This window comes from Arctopsyche grandis, chromosome 10, assembly GCF_051622035.1.
Source record: "Arctopsyche grandis isolate Sample6627 chromosome 10, ASM5162203v2, whole genome shotgun sequence".
NCBI classification, from domain to species: domain Eukaryota; kingdom Metazoa; phylum Arthropoda; class Insecta; order Trichoptera; family Hydropsychidae; genus Arctopsyche; species Arctopsyche grandis.
The window spans coordinates 4,745,763-4,760,427 of NC_135364.1; the positions used below are offsets into that span (position 1 = coordinate 4,745,763).

At 35.0% G+C, this 14,665-nt stretch overlaps 1 protein-coding gene and 1 non-coding gene across 2 annotated transcripts in view; both read left to right on the forward strand.

The window, feature by feature from the left end:
* The first annotated feature begins 4,413 nt into the window (after window positions 1–4,413).
* TRNAM-CAU (transfer RNA methionine (anticodon CAU)) lies at window positions 4,414–4,486 on the forward strand. The gene has a single exon. It is a non-coding gene; the product is annotated as a tRNA-Met (tRNA).
* Window positions 4,487–4,914: 428 nt separating this feature from the next.
* LOC143917855 (RNA/RNP complex-1-interacting phosphatase) overlaps window positions 4,915–14,665 on the forward strand; it is a 49,218-nt gene continuing 39,467 nt past the window's right edge. The window contains exons 1-2 of the mRNA XM_077439463.1: window positions 4,915–5,185; window positions 5,316–5,391. Coding sequence (XP_077295589.1) covers window positions 5,010–5,185; window positions 5,316–5,391 — 252 coding nt within the window. The 5' untranslated portion in view covers window positions 4,915–5,009. The remainder of the gene's footprint in view (window positions 5,186–5,315; window positions 5,392–14,665) is intronic.

Here is a 14,665-nt window from a genome sequence, read left to right on the forward strand (position 1 = left end):
GGGGCAAGAGGGACATTAGACAAGGGGGTGGACTAGAACCAACTTGCCACCCCCTGTACAGTGTTCTACACCCGCTACCCTTCCCTAGTACACAACGGCGACGATTGTACACCTCAAACATGCGAACGATATCATCGACGACATACATACATATGTATTTTAATATAAAATAATTCATTTTTTACAAAATCATAAACAAATCTTTCGAATGACACATATTAAGAATACATCGGAAAATTATTTCTCATTTTTATTATTTTTTTAATATACGTTTTCTTATCATTTTCTGTAAACAAAGCCAATTGTATTATACTTGGATTTTTGAATATACATATATATATATGGATTTTTTTTATATATTTTTAATAAAAATTATTTTGCAAGAATATTCACATTTTGTTGGGTGTACAATGTGGCCTAAAAGGTGTGCTAGAACAACAGATAGTGTTAGTTACTCACACGTGGTGGGGTGAGCAGGGGTTCAAAATAATGATAAATATTTTAATACGCCCGAATATCATATTCTACATACAACTATATGTATACATGATATTTCAGAAGTGTTTTGAAGCACATGCTGTATTTATATCACAGGATGTTTCAGTCTTTGTGATTATTTCATATCGTCTATTTCGACACTATAAAAAAAAGAACATCAAAGCGTAGATTTAAATTTAGAATTATTTTTAGACTTTACTAAACACTTTTGTTCACTGTTTTTTATCTCAATTTTTCAACAAACGCTGTGTCTTTTGTGTACTGTTTTTTATTTATTATAAAAATGTTTGTTTAAGGCTTATTTTAATTATAAACCACGCGAACGCGTTAGATATGCGTAAATATGTATGTGGAATTGCTCACTGAATGTACTTAACAAGTTCTTGTTCAGTTGTTGGAAGATACTTGAAACGAAAGAAAATATTGTTTATTTATAGAAATAATGTTTGTATTTTTAATTTGATTAAAATCGTATTAATACTATCAACAATATAAATAAAATTAAAATATGTAAAACAAATTAAAAAAAAAGTAACAAATCAAAAACTGTTCTATTCATATTCATAATATATCACCAGGGTTTTGGTTACAAATTTAATGAATTTTGAATGATATTTTGAGGTCATTTTTACATACATACATGTATGTGCGTTATAGTATGCCAATATTGAACGTTATCTATGTTTCAAAGTAATATTCAATGGATAATTCGACAGTGTATGATCTGATCTCTCTGCTCCGGGTCAAAATCTGGATCTTAATGTCTGCCAGCGCTCATTTCACGGTCCGGCGACTGTATTTAAACGTGTGGAGATGTGGCAATAGACTGGAATACCCATCTACCCATCCTGGAGTCCTTAGGGAATAACAGGGATGTCGTGGAGCACGTCGTTACCCGCGCGTCGCACCACACTTTTCCTTTGTTTTCGCGCGGACATTGCAAACGGTCGCATTTCCATATTTGCAATGCGGGGAAAATGCACCGTGGTGGAAAACTCGCCGTACAAACATTTAACGTTCCCGGTCTTATTTCTCGTGGAAAAGAATTACCTGCCGACGATGCGACAATTTTCACTAGACTATTTTATAATATAGCCATACATTGTTCTTCAAAGCCTCGGGGAAACAATAGAGAGTATGAATTCGGAATAATTCTTATTAAATTATGCAATCTAATATATATAGGTAACCATAAATTATTATGTTGAAATATTCTTAACACCACTGAGGCTAATTTTCACTAGCGAAATATTAAAATAAATATATATTTGAATATTGACCACTTTTTAAAATAGGAATTGTGATTAAACTAAAAGGTATTGATCATCAATCATCCATTGTACATATATACATTAATTATAATTTAGTAGAAGTAAGTAGTAAATAATTACATATTTATATTTAGGTCAAATAATAGACATGTCCGGTAGTAATGAAGAAGAAATAAAGAGACGTATGAAATTAGGATGAATGAATGTTGTTTTTAAATCAAAAATGTCACTCTGCCTGAAGAAAAAGATCTTCTACCAATGCGTTTTGCCAGTGATGACGTATGGATGTAGCTTGGACATGGAACTCCAAGATACTATATAAGTTCAATGCACTCTGTATGGAATTCAGAAGTATGGAATTATGTATGTTTGGCATAACGAGGAAAGATAGGAAGTGGAACACGTGGATGAGAAGTATAACAATGATAGTTGACATTTAGGATAGTTGATAGTTGACATATTATAGTAAGGAGATTGAAATGGCAATGTGCGGGCCACATGGTTAAAAGAATGGATGAAAGGTGGACAAAAGAAGTGCTAGAATGTTACCCGAGAGAATTTAAAAGGGTAAAAGACCGCAGGTAAGATGGATAGACGAAATAAGGAAAATGTGTGAGTTGAGATGGATGAGAGTTGCGCAAAACAGAGACGACTGGGAGCGTATTGGAGGGGCCTTCATCCAGCATTGGATGGTGAGTGGCTGTACATAGATGATGATTTAAATTAGGTACATTATCTCATTAAATACAAATATTTATATTAATATGCTAAATATTTAATGACGTATTAGCAAATAGGTACAGTAAAAAATCTGATATAATCTTTTTTTAGTTTTAAAATTCAAATACATATAAAGGTTATAATTTACATACATATTGTAATATGAGACTATCCTACCTCTCCTCTAAGCCCGATTTGACAATCATCCAGTCATGATCTTAGTTTGTCTTCATCTGAATCCGACCTCTCAAACACTACAATGAAAAGCCTTCTGTTGAAGAATGAAATATGTGAAATAATATGAAATAAATTGCGAAACTCTAACCAAGCTGTGCGCGTTTACTTAAATAAATACGCATTTTTTTATTTGCCGAAATTGAGGGAACTGTCTCGAGTTTTTATTTCACTTTTCACGTTCCGAAAAAATGAGAAAAGTGCTATAAAAGCGAAACTTTCCAAAGATTTCAAATCATGCCTGGCATGCGCGAGTGCGTAAGCACCCTTGAAGAAAAACGGTTATGTATTTTCATAAAGTTTTCATGATGTAAAAACATCTTTTTATAATGCCGCAGTGGTCCCCTGCCATTATTGCAATTTACATATCTCTGCCATACTTCAGGCTTATGAAAAATAAACAATGAAAAGATTCACCCTATTTTATATCAACCTTTCAAAGTGAAAGGTTGATATAAATTCAAATTATAACTTTTATAACATATAAAAAAGATTATTATCTGTAAAATTTTGTATTTTTATTTCATTCCATATACAAAATATGTGTATATTGGACTTCCAGGGTATATATTTGAAAGACGTCATCGAGAATTGGATTAATTTTCCTCTTCGCTTAACTTTTATTAAATAAATATTCAACAACTGTTCTTTTTACGAGTTAAACGACTCCGATAAATAAGTGCGAGTCCTTCCCTCCCTCAGTAAAAACATTTTGTAAAAATTGTCTTTACACAGTTTAAGTGCTCAAACTTCGCTCCTTCGTTCGTTCGAGTCTCGCGAGATTAAAATTTTAACTGTGGAAAACTTCAATGTCCCGAACCCACCCTTCCTTTCTTTGCAGCGCTCGCTTTGACTTTTTCAGTCGGAAAAACTTCGGAAAAGTTCCCGATGTCACCCACGCTCCCACTTTCCGCTCAATGAGAGAAAAACAGGGGGATGAAAAGTTGTAAAATTTTTAATTAGCCATCTCCAATTCAACGAAGATTAATATTCAACAGGCGAATTTTTACGAGCGGTATCTATTATTCATGACCGCTTCATTACAAGGGTTAAACCTTTCTAGACGTTATTATTGTGGCTTTGAATGTTGAAATTTCGGTCGTTAAAATGTGTGCTATTTTCTGTTGGGAATTCGCTAAACGAACTACTTAATTAGAGAAACTTGTTGAAACTCGCTCAAGACTCCAACTATCCCGGCAAACTGATCAAATATTATTTGCCAGAGATGAATATAAGCTCGATATTTCCGAGGGCAAGTAATCGAGTTACAAAACTTCGTATATTTTCATTAGATTTCTTCTTCCCCCGGGATCGTATATCCTTGCGGATATATGATATGTGTTAAAATGATAGGGAATCGTTTCCTCTTGCGAAACGTGCAGTGAAAATGTACAACTTTTTCACATGAAAATAATTGCAATTTAAAACTTTCGATTTGAATATTTATAATCATCTGTTGATTGAACTTTCGTCATTTTCTATCTCCCAAGGGACGCGAAGACTTCAATAAGCGGTTAACTTTGAAACTCTGAAATGTTTCTTGTTGCTTTTTATTGTGCTCATATTAAGATTTACAACTTCGTTTACGTTAATATTCTGAAAAAATCGCAATCTATATCATTTTAGATTTAAAAGATTACGCAATTATTAAACAAGTTTTTAAACAAAACTTTTAACGCCACGTGGCATGGCCTCGGTAGCGCAGTAGGCAGCGCGTAAGTCTCATAATCTTAAGGTCGTGAGTTCGATCCTCACCCGGGGCATTTCCTTTTGCCATATTTCTATATATTTTTAAAAATTACATAATGCTAAATTAAATAGTTTTATAAAATAAACAAATACCAATTTAAACGCGTTATGATTAAAATCATTTAAAAAAATATATATTTTATTTTAATAATAAATAAAGACATCTACACTAAGTAGCATAAAGCTTTTAGAAAAGTTGAATATAACAGCTGTATCATAAAATATCAATTCTAGTACTACTTTTGAAATACAGATGGCGCTTTACAAAACATTTATTTATGACGCCTAAAATTTTATTTGTTTTGTATTCAAAATTTACAATCAAACTAATGCTCATCAATGAGTTGATATCCTTAATTTTAATACATATTTGATTTTAATATATTATATATTTTAAATACATTTGTCATTTCTCTGACAAAGTCAACAAAAACATGGCCGTATTGTAAGCTTTCACGGCCGCAATGTTACATTTGACGTTTCTAACATAACCACAGGCACCAGTTGACAGTACAAAATATTAGTGTGGATCAGTTTATGCATACCACGCTGCAACCATTATCTAAAATTTGGAAATCTACGTCTATTGTTACAACATTAAGTCGAATGGCAGACCACCGGCAACCTCAAAGAATGAGCGGCAGCAGCGGGTCCACATCTCAAAATTATCGAAGACATCAAGGCTATAAAGCAGGAAAATCAATTCCAGACAGGTAATTATAATTGTAATTTTACGTACGTGCATTGATGTTGTACGCCTACGTACGTGCATTGATGTTGTAAAAGCCTGCGTTGAATGATGACTAATTCCGTCATGTTTTTATATCTTTACTACTGTTTTAGATGGTTGGACTATTCCAACGCTGGCGTTCTTATAGCAGGGACAAGAATCATAGCTTTCAAAACCCCTTTGAAAGATGTAAGTGTGATTTTATAATATTTTCAATTCAATTGTTTAGTGCGACGGTACAAATTCTCAAATCAAACCGGAGATACTTCGTAAACCATTAATATTTTGTTGTAACTGAATTTATATGTATATAATGCGTTTTATTAACAATTTGATGGATCAAAACTATGCTTATATTGTAATTTTATAGAAATTTGTACTAGAATGAAAGCTAGCTTTTTAAAATTATTTTTATAGTGACATCTAGCGATAATTTTTAAAACTATTATTTTAAATAATGTTCAAATTTTATTAAATAATTTGTAATATATATATTTTCAATTTGTATATAGATGTCAGGATCAGTACTAAGATTCATTTAATTATTTTCTATCGTATAATTTTATTTAAATGAATCAAAATTGCATTCAATTTGTTCCCACTGTATACTTTTTTTTGCAAAAAATTATTTTCATAATTTAATTTCCGATACATTTCTTCATAAATTAAAATCGCTATATCCCGTTAGGAAACACACCAATAATTTTCAACAACTGCCTGCAGACAATGAGTATAAATCGATCACTATGATGGGCCTGATCGCGGCTCTCTTGAAAGGCCTACAATTAAAAAAAAACACATAAGGAACGAAAGTAACGATATACATAAGCACCAGACAGTGGGTTTGTTAAGGCCCACCGCCTTATTTATTAGTTCAATTATGCGCGAATATTACGCATGCGAATCCAGTAGCCGATACGTACCACCTCCGATCGAACCATACATTCATCTTGCTTTCATTTCGGCAAAAATCGTTACGATTGCAATTGGGCCGCCGACATTTTAACCGTTAAACTTTTATTTATATCCCGTATAAAAATTAATTCAACGCTCCCTAAACGTTATTGTAATACACCCGTGTCATCGGATTATACGAGCGCTATAAAAGTCTCCTATCATCTTAAGGGGTTGCGGCATATTCATTTTCACAGATTAGTCGCCTTCTTAGAATATGGTTAATTTGTTGCTTTGATAGTTTGGCTTTACGGCCTTATTTAATATCAATGATGATTCCGGTCCAGCTCGCGCAGTTTCCTTTGGGATCCGAGTCTCGATCAAAGCTGTGGTTTTTCAATATACCGAGTGTGTGCGTTTAAAAAAAGGCATTCAACGAAACGCTCCGTGAAATCGTTTGAAATTCTTTTTGTTGTTTCATCTTATCCCCGGTGCTTGAGTGTTTTATATAAATTGAGTGGTTTTTCGGTCCCGGTGTGTGAGGCCGCTTTCTCATATACCTACCTGTTCACATCACATGTGTGTTGAGTGTGCACTTCATGTGGTTATTCTTTTTTTTTGGTTTTGGTTTTTAAAACAGCATATCACACAACCCCCGCGTAGTTCGTGTTGAAAATCGTATTTTTTTTCAACCCCATCCATCATACAAGTATTTCAACCATTGACAGATGGCAATCTTTTATGCTAATGTTGGATGCAACCAAAAGTTTTGTAGCTCGTTTCATTGTACAATAGTCTGAGAGTAAGCCTATAACTTCAAATAATCCTATTGCGTATTTTAACTGTTGTTTCCCTACTCAAAGAAGAATAAATCAAATAAGCTAAATAGCTAAAATTATATAAATAAATACGTTCAAACATATTGAAACTTTAGTAAATGCTTTGAAGTATTTGAATACAACTGGATATTGATTTGGAATCCACTTAATATTACAAATTTAGACATCTTGTATGTAATAAGTAGTGAGCGGACCCAAAGCGCGCCGTTCATTTTTTGTAAATGCTTTGTTAAAAGTTCGCCGAACCTTTTTTTTTTGCTCTCTATCTTTGTAAATAGGGCCAAACCGCCCCGATTCCTGCTAAAAGCACGCTCTCTATCCGCAGTCTAGTAATAAGTACAAGGCGGATGGTCGTTAGGGCAATGACAAACAAAGATACACGTTCCAACAGTGCTGAATGCAAAGGAGCAACAATAAAAGTTTTCTACCAAGCTAACAATAGTCATAACTAAAGAGCGGATCAACTTTGCGCCATTCATTGTTCATTCATTTTTATGATGAATCTTGTTCTTATGCTCTCTAGCTTTGTAGTTTGCCCTATTTCCCGGAAAAAGCACGCTTCCGGTCCTACCTTTAGTCATAACTTAAAGACGGAGGCTAATTAGGGCAAATTTCTTATGCTATTGATGACTTCGCCAAAAACCCTTTTTTTGCTTTCTTGCTTTCTTTTTTGGTGCGTTGATTGCTATTTGCCATTGGCTCAATGACAATCCGCTCATTAGCCATGATGCCTCAAAATAATATGATCGTCTTTTGTCTAGGTATAAGTAGACAGCGAGGGTGATTATTGCAATAATGGTTTTTGGCGGTATGGCTATTTATTTATTTATTTATATATATACCAGGAAGGACTAAAAGGTAAACCCCAATGCGCCTTCCTCGCCAATTAAAACATCGAAAAACAATTTATAGAACATCATAGAGAAATCTATGGATAAATTTGACAAAAAATTTATTAATCATCCAATTCGAGATGCAAATAGAACGGGTTTGCAAATTTCTTGGAACCGTTTCAATGAAATCAGACAAATTAGCAAATTATGATAGGAAACAATCGACCTGGAGTCACATATCCAAGGTCTGGCCATCAGCACTGGGCCAGGGATTGAGCCCATGACCATTCAATTGAAAACACTACACGCTAACTACTGATCTATCTATGCTGCTGGTTAACTTCGTTGAAACCCTTTTTTTTTTGGTCACTTTGAGCATTGTTGGAACGTGTATTGCTATAAGGAGTATCCTCCCTTTAGCAATAAGGCTGGGATTCAATATCTAAACTCCACTCAGAGATCTTATGTAATGAAAACATCGAAATCTTACCTCAAAAAGTAAACTTTTACTACAAATATATAATTCGAGGGTAGTACTTCATAAAAACGGGATGAGGCTTTCGTTTATTTTTCATACAATCTTTCACTGCTTTGATTCGCGTATTAAAGTCGAATACTTCAATCACTAATAAGTAAAGAGCGGACTCAGAGCGCGCTGTCCATTGTTCACATGTTGTAAATGCATTGTTAAAGGTTTGCCGAACCTTTTTTACAAAGCATTTACAATAATGGAATAATAGACGGCGCGCTTCCGGTCCTACCTCTACTAATAAGTATTCAAATAACATGTAGCACGGGTCTTATTCTTAAATGAACCATACCATTTGAGATAGAAGATTTAGCCCTACCAGATCATTGCAGACGCAATACTTATGTATAACATAGTATTTTAAAGCAATGAAATATAACAATTAATAGGAAAAATATCTGACTATTGATTCCAATACTCACTTTGAGCGTAACAATCCTAAAATCGCGCATTTTTTTAAACGCTCATATCTCGTAAACGATCACCCACCAACAAAAATCAATATCATATTCGAATTCAGTGGATCAAACTTAGTAAAGATTGGTTAGTCTCCGCTCTGGTAACTCAAAAAATGTGATTTTTTGTTGCTCAGTGTTATCATAGATTTTCACACACATCTTAGAGCGTTGCGCTTGCATAAATCTGAAGCGCCTCCTTGCGCCACAATTACCCAGAAGATTTTCCGGCAAAGATCTTTTGTCGTACGCCATTCGCCTAACGCCGTTCTCGTTTTCAATTTAACTTTTCTCGTCTCGTCTCTTTGAAGTCGCACATCAGACCGCTGCTCTCCTCTTTATCTAAACGCTCCAGGCCCGGTTTTAATACGGAGCCGAACCTCCTCGCTCTTATCTCCTAACCGGAGCCTCGATCCGTGAACGAGAACCCCTCACCTAACATGCTTCATATTCGTCGTCGACGATTACTCCATCTACGTACATCATTTCTCTTTTTTTTTTTTTTTCTCAATTTTTAATTGTGATTCCCGTCTTTGGGTACCTTTTATGTGTGCGGGTACGACTTTCCCACCTCTCTAGGACAGACAGACCCTTTTTCAATTTCAATTTATAGGACGCGTTCTGCTTTTATTCTCGGCGCTCGCTGACGCTTCTTACTAAGAGAAAGACTTGACAAATGTTGGTCGGCTCTCGTTCAAAAGCTCAAACGAACCAACTCCTTTGAGCCAGTTGCGTACTCGTGTGACTCTTATGTTCCAAGTGTGTTTATTAATATTTTTCTGTTCGAAAATGACAATCAACGGGCCCCGAGTGTCCCGTCGATTTTTTCCAGTTTTATATTTTTTAGCGTAAAAAAAGCCGGGTGTAAAATAAAATGAGGACTTGCATCGGAACCACTACTGTTGGCCCTTTTATTGCTTACATCTTTAGTGTTTGTCCCACATGATAAAACGATATTTTTATTGTGACGATCAAATGTTTTCGGTTGTATTTTTTTTCGTTTCCGGATTTATTCTTCTTTATTATAATTATTATAATAAGCCAGATGGTTACCTCATCATACGATGTTTGTTGCTCGAACACATTGTAATAGATCAATAGTTTATTTGAATCGCACGCCCGCTAATTCCTAATAATATTTTATTTTTATTTTTAATCAACCATGCACACGCATCATTCAATTTAAACAATTTATTACATAAAATGTCAAAAATTAGAACCAATAAGCAAAATATCATAGCCATATTTTGATGCATTAACTTACATATATGTATATAAAATAGCCTTCTATGAATTAATATTAATATTAATATGAATAAATATTAATTTTATTTTTATTCAATCAATCATGCACACTCATGTTAAAAAATTGCTTAAAAGCGACGAGTGTACCATACAGATCAAGAAAAATCAATTATAAATACATTATTATTATATATTTTACATTAAATACGACATATATGGTCAAACATTGCACAAAAGCATTGTAAACATTCTACGAGGCAAATACAATAAAAGTATTCAGAGACATCTATGGAGAAATTTGCAGCATTTATATAAATCAGCGAAAAATTGAGATGCTGAATAACTCGAATATTTGCGAGATAGGACAGGAGATGCCAATTTATATGAACTATTTCAATGAAAATCAGATAAATTGGCAAATTCTGATAGGAAACGATCGACCTGAAGTCACACATCCAGGGTATGGCCAGCAGCAACCAGTGGGAATCGAACCCATGACCACTTTGTTTGAAAGTATTATATTCACCACTAGTCCATGGTGAGCCAACTCTATATTATTTATTTGTATATCTTCTACCGTACTTTTTTCACTTGAATATTTTACTTGAGAATAATCTTCTCTTTCTTAGTAGATCGTTTTCGCGAAGATTTGTGAATATGTTTCTCCAAATATCTTTGAACTCTGTCTATATGTACATATGTATATAGTTTGCCTCTTCTTTAGATAGTTTGATTCTTCTTGTTCCTTCGTGCTTCTACCCACAAATAATTTAAAATTGTGTAAAAAATAATTACATAATAGTATTTTGTTAGTTCTTTATGTACAATCACTCATTTATCTCGTCAAGGTTCTGCCTCTTTTAAGTTATCCATGCTTTTCCTGCTTGTAGATCATCGTCATCATCATTTACAGCCATTCATCATTTACTGCTGGCTGAAGACCTCGCCAACACTCTTCCATTCGTCTCTATTTTGAGCAATTCTCATCCATCTCTTCCCACATATTTTTATGATTTCATCCACCCATCTCCCCTGTGGCCTTCCTTGCACCCTTTAACATTCTCTCGGGTACCATTCCAGCACTTTTTTCGTCCATCTATTGGCCGTTCAAGCATATAAATAAATCCAATCATTTTACAAGACGCTTTTGTTTCAAGGCTGCTACATATGTATATAGTATTCCAGAACTTTTCAAGAATTTCAAAGCTATAGCAATTTCTCCCAGCAAATCTTTGACTTTTCAAGTGTGCTTTCTTTACATTTAGCACAATTATCTACTAACCGAATTCAAGACTGCTTTGACTCTCCTTCCTTCACTTTCCTAGTCAAGCACCCCACATCTCACCCAGGAGCATCTGCCCCGCGCTTTCCCGCCAGATTGCTCGTCGGCCACCTTCTGTTCCTCGATTTATTTATTGCAAGAGACCGCCGCAAGATAAGTCCCCGGTAATATTACACCGATGCACCGCGTGTCCGACTACCGGACCCCCGCTATTCGACACTATCTGATCGTGTCTGGCGACATTCACACCCGAACCGGTCGAAAATCATCAGCAACGACACTTTTCGACCAGCCAAAACCTCCAGAAACTTCAGAGAGCACGGAAAAGTACAAAGAAACTCCACAGCTCACGATCTGTACAAAGTCTTGGGTCGAGCTCGTTCGATTTTTGAGTCGACTCGGTCGTATATCGTTGTCGCCGACCGGGCGGCCGATGATGAAGATGTCACATGGTAGCCAAGAGAGAGATAGATCTTTTCGAGATATGAAGGATTGAAATATGTACGACCGTAACAGATATATCTCCACTCTCCGGTGTGGTGTGAAGAACTGACTGATGATAAATATGTCAATTTACCACCGCCGACCGAGCTGTGCGCTGTTGTTATCGGACTTCTCTTCTTATTGTGCTTGTGCTTTATCATCGGTCTTCAATTTAATTTAGTGAATTTATTGTATTAGATCCTGTGATAGATTTCGGATCGTTCCTTTTACACTTCAATTGACTTCAATCTAACTAATGGTGGTAATTTGTATTCGCTTATCTTTTGTATGGATACATTAGAATGGTAGATATGTAATATACTTATTGAGTGCTGAAAGGTTTTGTGCTTAAGAGTGGCACACAACCCAAAACCCAAAAAAGTTGAAGCTCCTGCAAATGAGCTCTACTTACGAGTATCTTCTTAATAACATTAAAAAATCTAAATTTTTATTTTATTTCAATTAACCATGCACGCTCGTTTTAACAGATTTTTCCAAAGCAAAGAGTTTGGTATGCTTTTTAAAAATGATCAATTATATACATATACAGGTATACACCCATATATTTACATTAAACACAACATCTATGGTCCAACATTGTACAGAAGTATTGTAACTATTATACAAGGAAAATACAAAAATCAATTAAACATTAAACAACCATCCACACAGACATACATATATAGGCAAATTTGCAGTATTTATACAAATCAGCGAAATTCGAGATGCTGAAAAACTCCAAATTTTGCGAGAAAAGGCGTAAAGGCTGCCAATTTATTTTATTTTCTTTATTTATTTACTTATTTGCCATAGTGACATTACAGAATACTCTAACGCGTCACTGTGACCAGACATATGAGCATAATACAAATACTATATATAAGAATTAACGAGACATCTATGTTATAGATAAAAAATTTTTGAAAATAATATTCAAATAGTGGTGACATAGTGGGTAGGATGGTTTTTGCCAATTTGATGGAGGACCCGCTTCAGTAAATCAAATCAGATAAATTGGCAAGCTCTGATAGGAAAAGATCGACTTGGAGTCACGAATATCCAAGTCTGATCAGCAGCATTTAAGATTATACTCAGACTAAATTCTTTTCAATCGAGTTCAAAATAAATTATTTTCAGTCGTTCACGGGATCGAACCCGGTGACCTTTCTGTGCAACCACCGAGCCACGCTGTTGGCTTGTTGGAACCGTTTCAATGAATATCAGATAAATTGGCAAATTCTGATAGGAAAAGATTGACTTGGAGTCTTATATCGAAGGTCTGGCCAGCATCAACCGGTGGGATTAAACATGTGACCACTTTTTTCGAAAGTATTATATGCTATCCACTAGTCTATGCTGCTGGTTATATAAAAGCGTCAACGATTCTCAGTATAAAATAATGGTATATATGTACATATGTACTTTACACTTGATCTATGCATACATATAATACATTGTGCTATTAGCACGTTCTGCATTACAAAGCGAGGGGTTTGAAATAGAATTCCTACGCTTACTCGAAAGGTGCTTACTTTTTTCACTATAAATGGACTCAAATTGAATAAAGCAGGTGAAGCAAAAGCAAACACACTCAAATATTTTGATCCTGGCCGTGAATTAATTCGAGACCCGACCCGAAAAAGAATTAATCCCGCACGGTGTGACGGATCAAGGTGCTCGATCGCCATATATTATATTCGAGGCAGAAATGGGGGTAAGTAAGTATATTATTCGGTTCCCCATAAATCTGAAGAACAATGGCAAAACGGTCTCTCCATTATCACCCCCGCGCATTTGAACGATAGCCCCGGCAATTTGTCAGTTCGAATGCTGGGTATACCATTATGTGGGTCCCTTTTGTGGTATACGTATGTATGTATGTATGCATGCGTATTTATTATTCGGTGAATGCACTTTTTGTGCCGCCATTTTTCACGGGACAATTTTGACAAATCGGGACCCGCCACTTCCTAAACTGTTTTCCATGGAGTGGCATTGCTCATCTTTGTTACGGAAGATTGATCGGAGGTGATATTTATAATGTTGGCAGCTTTTGAAGCTAGTTTGATCTCAACAATGCTTAAATTCTTCTCCTGGAATGAGGTGATGTGCAGATTCCTAATGGAAAACGCTCTATCATTCAATTTTTGGAATTGCGTCTCGTATTCTATTACATACATATTTGTACATATCAGTGCCGGACTGTTATTTGACTAGAGGGACCCCCGAAGATTTTTACCTAAAATTTAAAAATATCAACAATTCAGTTACAATGAATTCTAATCTTTGTATTTATTGATATTGTTCACTTGGATTAGTGAAATTTAGAAACCGGAATCGGCCCCACCGGTATTTGTTGTGGTAGTGAAATGTTATGATATGGTCCGCCGCGTCGTTCGCTTGCACGGATTATTTTATTTATTTTATTTTACTGTCACAAATCAATATACACTCGCCATTACAGATTTGCTCCAATGCGACGGGTGTACGTTAATGAAATACATAAACAATCAGAAATCAGAAATACAGTAATACATACATATACAATCAGAATATATAGAATATAACAATTAATCAGAAATAATAATCATAGTGACATCTATGGATTTCAGATTACTGTGTATAATTAATACAAATTATACACAGGCAGATTTTTGTGACAACAGGATTAGATTTTTTAATACCAATTTTCAGGAACCGTTTCAGCAATGATCAGATAAAATTGGCAAGCTCTGATAGAGAAACGATCGATTTGGAGTCACAAAACCCCCAAATCTAACCAGCAGTGGCGAGGACACGAACCTATGACCTCAGTGATGCTAAATATATACGCTATCACTAAGCCAAACTGCTGGCTAATGTTCCCTTGCTGGCGAATTTTCATATATAGGCGTTCCATCGAA